At 43.4% G+C, this 12,110-nt stretch overlaps 1 protein-coding gene across 11 annotated transcripts in view; it reads right to left on the bottom strand.

Moving 5' to 3' along the window:
- The window catches only part of LOC147019422 (anoctamin-7-like), a 79,437-nt gene that overhangs the window by 18,628 nt on the left and 48,699 nt on the right, over positions 1–12,110 (bottom strand). For 10 of the 11 annotated variants that reach the window (XM_085893881.1, XM_085893874.1, XM_085893876.1 and 7 more), the window contains 4 exons: positions 11,922–12,064; positions 8,390–8,480; positions 5,427–5,609; positions 5,052–5,184 (listed from right to left, as the gene is read on the bottom strand). In XM_085893881.1, the coding sequence (XP_085750007.1) occupies positions 5,472–5,609; positions 8,390–8,480; positions 11,922–12,064 (372 nt within the window). In that variant the 3' untranslated portion in view covers positions 5,052–5,184; positions 5,427–5,471. The remainder of the gene's footprint in view (positions 1–5,051; positions 5,185–5,426; positions 5,610–8,389; positions 8,481–11,921; positions 12,065–12,110) is intronic. The other variant, XM_085893872.1, reaches the window with a different exon arrangement.

Here is a 12,110-nt window from a genome sequence, read left to right as displayed (position 1 = left end):
ATTCTATAGCCGCCGCAGGGCCCCCTTAAGGTCACCGTGCGACATCAAATCAAAGACCGTACGGCAACCCCACGTTTTCGGTCTCCACAATTTCTCAGGCCGAAGTCACATTTGCTCCACGGCGAGGATACGGCGGCCGTACGCCCTCTGAATTGACAGAAACGTGTGGCGGCCGCAGAGTTTCTGGGGTGGCCTCAGGCTGGCCCTTCGCCGTATGGCTATATTTTACAGGACGTAAGGTCGCCGTGGAATTATAGCGTGGAGTTATAACTTTTCATTTCTACGTTTGCCGTAGCAATTCGACAAGCCGAAACAAAAGAAATGGTAAAAAAAACAATTAAACCCATTCGTTACTGTCGGTCTGGCCGCACGTTCGCCTTAGGGCCCCCCTGCGGTCGCCTTGCGGGCACCTTGCGTCTGCCTTGAAAATTCTATGGCCGCCGCAGGAATGCTCTAAGGTCACCGTGCGACATCAAATCAAAGACCGTACGGCAACCCCACGTTTTCGGTCTCCACAATTTATAAATACCCCGTGCGCTCCCCGAAAAAAAAAGCATATGTGACTGCTACATTGTGTGACCGTGGAAATACTGCGGCCGCCGTATAATTGCGAATGGCCGTAGATTTTGGAGACCCCACGGCTGCCGTGGCAAATGTGACTTAGGCCTAAATACGCCGTGCGGCTCCAAGAAAAATAAAAACATACGTGACTGCTACATTGTGTGACCGTGGAAATACTGCGGCCGCCGTATAATTGCTAGTGGCCGTAGATTTTGGAGACCCCACGGCCGCCGTGGCAAATGTGACCTCGGCCTAAACAACGACTAGATTGGGGCATTATGTTTATCTATAAATGCGCATAAGAAATCGAGAAATTATTAGCATACATAAGTCATCACAATCCGAAAGTCCATACGTTGTAACCCATAATGGGGAACGCGCTCGACCTTGGCCATAACATGGAAAGCACTTGTCCGATTAATATTAAACCTTTTGAAAGGCAAACAAACAGAGATTGCTGGAATTATAGATAGAAGATATATACTGTGGGTGCAAAATGCCAAGCAACGTGTCCTGTCATTGGTAACTAAGGCGCCCTTTCCCCATCGGCCACGCCTACGCAGCAACGTGTCCTGTGAGTGGTTGGTCAATAAATGGCCATAACTTGGGAAGCACTTGTCCGATTTAATATCAAACCTTGAAAAAGACACATACTCAGGGCCCCAGCAATATACCTGGCAAGTTTCAATTAGATCGGACCAATGGTTGTCGAGAAACAGCGGTCTCACACACACACACACACACACACACACACACACACACACACACACACACACACACACACACACACACACACACACACGCACGCACGCACGCACGCACGCACACACACACACACACACACCTGGAATTATAGATATTTGTTATAATGCAATCAAACTCTGAGTCGAAACTTGAAACCTTGAACTTGAACAGAATTAAAAGCATCACATCTTGCGAGAGTGTTTTTTTTTTTGGTTAACTTGAGGTCTTTAATGTAATAGCTTCACAAACTTGTATTATTTAAATAATCGTGATAGTTTGGATGATTTATTTGCCTTGCATAAGTGTTTGTCTATGATGCAGCTGAGTGTTTCACAATTGATTGTACAGGGTTGCCCAGAATAAAGTAAGCTATTGGTTAGGGTTGGAGGTATGCTTTTGTCAATTGTTATACTTACTCTTGTACTGGGTTGATTGTTTCTGTGATGAGTTATATGGAACATTTCTATACATCTTGATAATATTTGTCTATAATATTGTTGCGGATTTCAAAATCCGATCCGATGGAAGCATCCACACATCCAGGTCCTCAGATAATTATTTCCTAAAATTCATGTCCAGGATCGACCCATCCCCTTGTCTGGTGGAATTCTAAATGTGATGCGTTGAGAAGGGTAAAGAATAGATCCCCTCTGTTATGGGAAGCTTTTTCTCTTTATGACAGACACATTTATGCATGCCATTTCTTTCACGGATGCCAAGACCCACCCTTTTTCCAGCGACATTGACACCTGCACCACAAACAAAGCAAGGAATAATAATCAGAGTGCAGGTTGTCATGGTAACGGTGCGCAAGTGGGGCGGGGTGAATTTGGGAGGAGTCTGTGCTCGCCCAGACGGGCCGCCTATATAAAACAGGGGAAGGTCCGTTCTTGGCGTGTAGGAGTGAGCGGCGCGTGCCAGTCACCAATGAGTGAGGCACGGGTCAGTCACCAAGTGAGACACGGATCAGTCACCAATGAGTGAGCGACGGGTCAGTCACCAACAAGTGAGGCATGGGTCAGTCGACAACGAGACAGTTTGTCAGTCAGAAGGTGGCTTCGTCAGTTCCAGTCAGAAGGCTGCTGTCATCGTTCCAGTCAGACGGTTGCCCTTGACGTACCTGTTCTTGGGGGTGACGTTGACTGGCGTTCAAGGCTGTTGGCGAGTGAGTGCACGGCAAGGCCTGGGTGCTGGCGATGGACAATGCACGCTCACACATTCCAGGATGTTTTCATTTGACGGACAACTTCTCTGGTGAGTGAGACGATTCTTCTCCCCCCCCCTCCCCCCCGAATGATCTGCTGGGTACCCTTGTCTGTGTTTAGTTGTCAAGCAAGTCAATCCCTGATAAGCATCTGCTCTATCTCTTTTCCTATCACTCTGATTGATTTTGCCTGCAATCATTTTGATTCATTTGGAATTTATTTATTTTTACCTCATGGAAATAAAAATTTTTTTTATTTATTTTCTTGTTAATAAATTATTTGTTGATGTTCCAACCTGTCCGTGCTTGTCATTTCCTTCCATTGATCCAGCATTGTCCGAACCAAAATAGATTGGGAGGTAATTACCACAGACTTAACCAATAATTATAGTCGGCACGCACCAAAGGTTAAAACGCTCAGCCACGTAAATCAAGATCTAATCAAGATAAGATTGGTGCTTTGCCGAGGGCACGCTCCCCGTTCAGGTCACCACGTGACCTCTAGTTAAACGGCATAATTAGACGGTGGACACTGGAACTCGTGGTTAACTGGGTGGCGCTCGTGGTTCTAAAGCAACCCACCGTACCACAATGTTACTTGTGAGTGGTGGCCCCAAGTCCGGCTCTTCCGAGGACAACCGGGGATTAAACCCCCTGAGTCACAAACTGGTGTCTCGTTACCCGTGGCCGTAACAATATACTTTATTTCTCTTTGTTGCAGAATATTAAACAAAACAACTCAACGAAACACCCATAAAAATGCCCTGATGTAATCAAGAAGATCTCATATTAATTAAATGATTTCGTCCTGAGAAACATGACGGTGCCAGAAAAATTATGTCAATGTTTCCAAACAAATCATGGACTCGTTCTGGTGAAGAAAACATTACATGTAAAATTTATAGAACTGGGTGTATTGCTACAAACAAAGGTAGTGGAAGGAAACGAGAAGTTCGCACTGATGAAAATTATTCTGAATCAGGAAAGAAATTTTGGAAGGCATGTGACACCAAATTAAATTGAAGCAGAAACAGGCGATTTCAAGAAGTTCTCCACAAATAATTGTGAAAGAAGATTTGCCTTTGACAGTTTCAAACGCAATCCAGTACAGACCTTAAGTGAAGTAAATAATGTGAAACAAATGGAAACATGTCGAGCTCTTCTTGAACGATTTCCCAATGTCAATAGGATTTGGTTTAGTGATGAAAAATAATTTACAATTCGATCACCTGTCAACACTCAAAATAATCATGTGTACTCTGCTGCAAGAACCAAGAGAAAAATTACACGAGAAAGAGTTTCAATTCAATGGAATAACTTCGCAACAAAGTGATGATCTTCTGCCGTCTCAAAATGGGCATGAGTGAAGTTATACTTGTTGAAAGCAGTGTTAAAATGAATGTTGTTTATTTTTGTGACAATGTGGAAGGTAGACATCTACCAAGCATTCACAAAATTTCTGAAGATTGATACACATTCCAGCAAGATGGTACAAGTCAAACTGCTAGCCTCACAGTTGAATATTTAAACAGAGACGCTTCTGACAACATAAAATCTCGTGATTGGCCTGCAAACAGCCAGATGTGTGTCCTCTTGATTATACAATATGGAATGACCTGGAAAAATTAATTTATAAGAATACTAAATTTGTTAACACTGATCTGTTATTATATTATGGCCATTTATTTACCAAACCAATGGCAGGACACGTTGCTGAAGCCATTTATTTACCAAACCAATGGCAAGACACGTTGCTGCGTAGGCGTGGCCGATGGGGAAAGGGCGCCTTAGTTATGACAGGACACGTTGCTTGGCATTTTTCACCCACAGTATCTATCTTCTATCTATCTATCTATCTATCTATCTATCTATCTCTCTATAATTCCAGAAATCTCTGTTTGTTTGCCTTTCAAAAGGTTTGAAATTAATCGGACAAGTGGTTCCCAAGTTATGGCCAAGTTAGAGCGCGTTCCCCATTACGGGTTACAACGTACGGACTTCTGGGCAGTGACGACTTACTGTATTCTTATAATTTCTCGATTTCTTATGCGCATTTATAGATAAACACAATGCCCCAATCCAGTCGTTGTTTATGAGAGCGAAGGAACGGCCTGTGTGGTTGTTTGAAAGTTTTTTTTTTTTGCACACACGGCCACGCACGTACGGCCACGCACGTACGGGTATGCGAGAGCAAAGGAACGGCCTTTGTGGTTGTTGTTGATTATGGCACGCAGTTTGAAAGTTTTATATATATATATATATATATATATATATATATATATATATATATATATATATATATATATATATATATACATATATTTTTTTTTTTTTTTGCACATACGGCCACGCACGCACGTGCACACACGTATGGGCACGCACGTACAGGCATGCACTAGTTTTGTAAAATGTGTATTAAAAATTTTCCCCAAGGGTGCGACTTTGCCACCCTCATGATTTATTATCAGTCGATATCAAACACCTAGAAACAACAATAAAACATTGTATATACCAAAAAACACACCTCAGCCCAATATCATACCTTTTCCACTGGATTATCAGCTCAGAATGGTCGAAAGAACACAATGTGAAAAGACATGTCCATTCACTTCTTGGGGATCAATCCACTTCAGAATGATGCCAGGAAAGGACAGAAGTATAAACACAAGTGCATCCTGAGAATTGGAAGCACAGATTTATCTTTTTGGTTGTATTTATAACTGTGGTTATTATGAATTAGCACTCAGTTTATTCTTTAAAAAGTCACTGTGCACCAAATGCAACTGTTTATTCTTCAAATCCCACAATGGCTACCCTATCTTCAACAATGGCAGTGTACTCATTTTGGAATCAAACAGACGAGACCAGTCAGATGAGTGTCGTGCACAAGTAGAAAGGCACTGAACAAGAATCTCACATGTATTTTGGGGCTTACTTGATGTTGTCTCTCCACCATGTTCTTTTACTCTTCAATCTTAACTTCTTGAAGTTCTGAATCAGAGTCAACTTCATTTGTGCTTTCGCAAAGCTCATGACACTTCACATCTTGGACCTCATGAACTAACCAACCAATTATGTTCATGATGAGCAGCATCACAACCTGAGGACAGACAGAGAATTAGTAAAATATCGCATGACATGATTGTGGCATGACAAGAGCAACAAAGGCAAAAGTAAATGTATAAAGCTATACATTACAACTGGAAGAGCAGCAGCAATGACATTGGCAATGTGGAAGACATGAACTCAATTTCCACGCAGGTTCAGCGGACAAAGGAGAAGGTTTAATAACATTACGTACGTGCGCACATACGGGAGAAATATTCATCAATGAAACTCTCAAAGAAAAACCTGATCCCAAGTCTTGTATATCAAGTGGGGGAAGTGATTGAACAAGCAGGATAAAAGAGAACAAGCCTTTCATCTGGGAAAGAGTAATTCTTAGCACAGTTTGAAATCAAAATAACTGCTTTCTGCTACTGGGAAAGTTCTGGGTTTGCAGAACCTTCAGAACCTTCCTTCCACAGATCTCCTAATGTCTCTGTTCCCCACTGCTTTGTCCTTCCTACTCCCGCCCCCCTTGCTGCGTGTTGTGTGTGATCTCTAATACGAGCCTCGACAAGGTACACACACAACAAAAGGGTTGGAACAGAGTGTAAACAATATTGGTTCCAGTGGGCAAGGCCTATCTATGTATGGCCCATCCAAGTACAGCCAATCAGAAAAGAGCACAACAACCTTTCAAAGTTCCCCAGGGTTTTAAGGTCCAGTCAATTACACAGATCAAGGACGTGAACCATTACTTCGGCACGTTCTCAGCGTTGATAAAGAATAACATTACATTCCGACGGGTGCTGCTCATAGGACCTCGGCAGCTTTTACAGTCTCGCCACAAAAACCGTGCATTACATTCATTCAATTTGTGAACTAAATAAGAAATATCTAAAGTTATATTTAATCATGTACTAATTGATATACTATTCATGAACTGAAGTCTTCCTGGAACTTATGCAACAATTCCATGTTGTTTAATAGTATTAATCAAAAATGACAAATCAATATCAACTGAAGGCAGATGTACACTGATGAGCCAAAACATTATGACCACTGAGAGGGGAAGTGAATAACATTGATTATCTTGTTACAAGGGCACCTGTCAAGGGGTGGGATATATTACGCAGCAAATGAACAGTCAGTTCTTGAAGTTGATGTGTTGGATGCTGGAGAAATTGGCAGGAGTAAAGACCTGAGCGACTTTGACAAGGGCCCAATTGTTATGGCCAGACGACAGGGTCAGAGCATCTCTGAAACGGCAAGGCTTGTGGGGTGCTCCTGGTCAGCAGTGGTGAGTACCTACTGACAGTGGTCTAAGGAGGGACAAACCACAAACCGGTGACAGGGTGTTGGGCGCCCAAGGCTCATTGATGCGCGAGGGCAACGAAGGCTATCCCGTCTGGTCCGAACCGACAGAAGGTCGACTGTGGCACAAGTCACAGAAAATTTTAATGTTGGTCATGGGAGGAATGTGTCACAATCCACAGTGCATCACACCATGCTGCATATGGGGCTGCGTAGCCGCAGACCGGTCACTGTGCCCATGATGACCCCTGTCCACCGTCGAAAGCACCTACAATGGGCACGCGAGCGTCGGAACTGGACCTTGGAGCAGTGGAAGGTCGCCTGGTCCGATGAGTCCCGTTTTCTTTCAGATCACGTGGATGGCCGTGTACGTGTGCGCCGTTTACCTGGGGAAGTGATGGCACCAGGATGCACTATGGGAAGACGACAAGCCGGTGGAGGGAGTGTGATGCTCTGGTCAATGTTCTGCTGGGAAACCCTGGGTCTGGGCATTCATGTGGACGTCAATTTGACACGTGTCACACCTCCATAAACATCATTGCAGACCAGGTACACCCTTTCATGACAATGGTATTCCCTGATGGCAGTGGCCTCTTTCAACAGGATAATGTGCCCTGCCACACTGCACACATTGTTGGGGAATGGTTTGTGGAACATGATGAAGTGTTCATGGTGTTACCCTGGCCTCCAAATTCTCCAGATCTCAATCCGATTGAGCATCTGTGGGCTGTGTTGGACTGACAAGTCCGATCCACGGCGGCTCCACCTCACAACTTACAGGACTTGAAGGATCTGCTGCTTACGTTTTGGTGCCAGAAACCACAGGACACCTTCAGGGGGCTTGTGGAGTCCATGCCTCAGTGAGTCGGTGCTATTTTGGCGGCACACGGAGGACCAAGAGCATATGATGCAGGTGGTCATAATGTTTTGGCTCATCAGTGTGTTTTACAGGGAGCAAATGTTCCAGAATACATGGATAATTATGTGTATGAATACATGGATGGAATCCTCTCAACTGCAGCATTTTACTAAAGTTCAAATAATATTTTATGAATGAGGAACAATGTCTTTATTCATTCATTCTCACTTTGAGCTAGCAACGCCAATTACAAATGCTTAAAGAGGAAATTTTCTTTCTCAGTAACACAGGCAAAAATAACATTCCTTTCCTGTAGTAATTATCTGCAGACGACTCTTGTATATGAGAGTGCAACTCTCATATACGATATTTCTAACTGTAGAATTTTTGACTGGGAAATAGGAACAAATCTGTCCAACACAAACATCTCAAACCTGTACCGAAGCAAGTGTCAATTATTGCTTTTGAAAATTTGTGGCACATCACTGGAGATATAAATATTTCATTACCCATTCTCTCAAAATTTAACTCCAGCAGCGACGCTACTTTTGTGCCAACAGACTAATTTAATCCAGTAAAAAGCTCCAGGCCAAAAGTAGAGGATCCAATCTGATTGCTTTGTATATTTTGCAAGTGAACAGCCGTTCGAGACTTGAACATACCACAAAGACGATCACGAAAACAATCTGGACAGCCAGCAGTTGCCAGTGGAACTGCGTATAGGTCCCTTCTTCATCTCTGAAACCCTTGTATCTGTAAAAACACTTGTGATTAATACTACGACCCGTGTGCATTTCTGTCAAAACACTTTTCATACTTGTGACCATGAAACTTTTTCATTTCCATTTATTTCACTGAAAGGCATCACCTTGGTCTGAGATGACATCAATAAAATCATGAACGACTTATTTTTAGTGCCCCTTTTGGGAAGGCACTGCAATAGGGGTGTCGGGGACTGTCATAGGTTGTCACTCCAGGTCCCCCGTACTGTCATGGGTAGTCACTTCAGGTCCCCCGTATTTTAAGCCCAAGGTCCTTCCATTTCCCATAGTTCACCACAATATTTAAGATAGATGCTGTGCAGTGTTGTGTGACTTGATAGTCACAGAATCAACCAAATGAGGTGGGCCAACTAATTGTTATTCTTTCTTCCCACGTGACATTCAAAATTATTGCTGTAATTGTAATTGGCAGAGGTTGGACTTCTGTTGTATTATGCGTTTGGGTTTGGTATGCATCTGCGTTGTGACGGGTCGTCCTGTTATTGCTGAATAAAGCCTACGGTGTTCAAATACAAACAAATCAAGCCTGTGTTTTCAACACTCCCTTCGGATAATTTCTGGGACTCTGACATTGAATGTGCTTTTTCATAAAAACAAATCTGCTTGAACAGTTTTATCACGGGTGGGACAATAAAACCATGACTTTCAAATTGCCCCTAAATAGGGTTACTGGATGTTAATGGATTCAAAGCCTGGTGTTGGCGCAGTGGTTCGGGCGGCGGCTTGGGATCCAAAAGGTCCTGAGTTCAAGCCCCGTTGGGCCACTGACTTAATAGACCAGGGGGTTGACTCAGCCTGTCATCCTTCCGAGGTCGGCCAAATGAGTACCAGTATACTGGGCCGGTGTATACCCCGGTTAAAATAGGTGTACCATATCCCTGTGTCGTAAGAGGCGACCAGGGTTGCGTCAGGAAGGGCATCCGGTGTAAAACATGTGCCAAATCACTATGGGGATCATACGGATGATCCGCTGTGGTGACCCCGAACGGGACCAGCCAAAAGAAGAAGAAGAAGATGTTAATGGATTCAGAAAATACGTGCACGAATTGCTTCCATTAAGTACTGCCATCAATGAAATGAAAGCACATTCGTCACAATGTAAAGAGAAAATAAATAAACACAACACTGAAGCAAGAGCAGGAAATAAGAGAACAGAGAAGATGAATAAAAAAACAAAAATTAAGTGGTATCGCAACAACTCGGTTCTAAGTCAGCAGATCATGAAATCAGTACAAGTGGAGGAATGTCTGCACAATGACAAGGTTAAAAAACAACAATTAACAAGTCTTCTCAAGCACACTTTCCCTTCTTCCCTCTCCTCAACATTCAAGAGTCGAAGGATCTACAATGTCCAGAGACTCGAATGAGAGGAGCAGTGGGACGTGAGGATAGGAGGAGGAAAGATGGGGGGAGGTGCATGAATAAGAATTGGCACAGGGAGAAAGAGAAGGTGGAGCATTTGTCTCAATATCGAAAAAGTCAAAACATTATTGAAGAGTTTCGTTGTAGATTTAAGACCACCGTTGACGATATTGAACCCCTGAAATTAAATCTTCACACAGCATATCAAAGCCCACAATTTTATAAAAAAGTACGTCATCGTGACATGTTGTTGGCGCCGGTTCAAGCTTGGGAAGAACGCATTCGGCAAATATGTGATTATCATGAAGTTTTTTTTTTTCGATGCACACCTGTTTGAAGTGAAACCTGTTCTCTCCTGCGAATGACGAAATCAATACTGAGTGCCATCGAACTGATGAGGAAGCCAACGGCTGTGACGAGGAGAAAAATTTGGGTTTAGAAATCAGAATTCTTGTTCATCTTCATGGGAAAGGAGAAGAAGAATATCTTGAGGCAGTGTCGATAAGTGTATGTTTTATAGTTTAGTGAGGTTAATCATTGAGTTGCACTCCCTTTTGCCCTCAGAACAGCCTCAATTTATCAGGGGAATGGACTCGAGGTGTCGAAAGCGTTCCACAAGGATGTTGGTCCATGTTGACTCCACTGGTTCCCACAGTTGTGTCAAGAGGGCTGGTGGTGGATCTCTACTCCGAATAGCTCGCTCAATCTCATCCCACAGATGCTTGATTGGATTGAGATCTGGTGTCTGGGCAGGCCACTGCAGTCAGCTGAATTCACTGTCATGTTCGTTGAACTATTTCTGGACAATCCTCGCCTTGTGGCATGGGGCATTATCCTGCTGAAGAAATCCATTCCGAGATGGATACACTGCTGCCATGAAGGGATGCACCTGATTGGCAACGATGTTCAGATATCCTGTGGTATTCAAATGTTGCTCCACGTTTATCAAGGGACCCAATGTGTGCCATGAAAACACACCCCACATCATCACACCACCACCAACAGCCTGCAATGTTGACACACGGCATGATGGATGCATGTATGTACTCATGTGGATTTCTCCGTACCCTCGTCCTCCCATCAGTGTGAAACAGTAGGAACTGGGATTCATCAGACCAGGCAATAGTTTTCCAATCCTAGTGTCCAGTGTTTTGTTCCTTACCCCACTGCAACTGCAGGTTCCTGTTTTATGCTGAATTAAGTGGAACTCTGTGCAGTTGTCGGCTGCAATACCTCATTTGTGTTGAGGTACGACGAGTTGTGCATTCTTTTATGGGTCTTTCGGCACCAATGTTTAACTGGACTGTCAGTGACTAACTATAGCCCTGCACAATTAGTGTCAGCCTCCTTTGGCCTCTTTCATCAATTAGCCATTTTTGACCACTGGCCTGGCATTGGCTGGATGTCCTTTGGGTGGTAGACCATTCTTGATACACAAGAAAAACTGTTGAGCGTGAAAAACCCAACAGCATAACAGTTCTTGACACACTCAAACCGGTTGGTGCACCTGACACCTTCTTCCATACCCTGTTCAAAGGCACTTAAATCTTTTCGCTTGCCCATTCATCCTCTGAATGACAAACATACACAATCCATGTTTCAATCATCTCAAGGCTTAAAAATCCTTTAACCTGCCTCTCCCCCTTCATCGACACTGATTGAAGTAGATTTAAGAGATGCAATCATTAAGGGATCATAACTTTCACCTGGATTCACCTGATCAGTCTATTTCAAGGAGAGAGCAGGTGCTCCTAATGTTTTGTACACTGAGTGTGGACGACTAAATATAAAATACAAAGTAATCCATTCGGCAACTCACTTGGATGACCAACTCACTTGATGTGGTACCTAACAGCCAACGCATTCAGTAATACGAGTGTGTTATGAAGTCCTTGTTTGAAGTAACCCTTCCAACATTGGTCAAAGGAAGCCAAAAAAGTTGAGTCTATTTCAGCAACAACATTGCTTAGCAATTGATAAAAATGAAACAGTTTTGAGTAAACATCAACTTCAGGAAATACTGCAATGTTGTTCATCAAGTGACACCTACCTGCAAGGCGTGCCAGTCTCATTCACGTATTTTTGGGGGGAGTAAGCAAGGATGAATTCCAGGTAGCTCGAATTACTATCAGTGGCAGTGAAGTAATAAATGAGCCGGGGAAGGAAATCGGATGAAAATGCGATCAGCGCAGCCTGAAACCAAAGCAGAGGTAGAGTCACAGCATTGTTGTACCTGCTC

This window comes from Eptatretus burgeri, chromosome 9 (genome assembly GCF_056783735.1).
Source record: "Eptatretus burgeri isolate ZD-2024b chromosome 9, Ebu_testis_v1, whole genome shotgun sequence".
Taxonomy (NCBI): Eukaryota; Metazoa; Chordata; class Myxini; order Myxiniformes; family Myxinidae; genus Eptatretus; species Eptatretus burgeri.
Note: the sequence above shows the minus strand (reverse complement) of the source record. Positions and strands in the feature narration are given on the sequence as shown.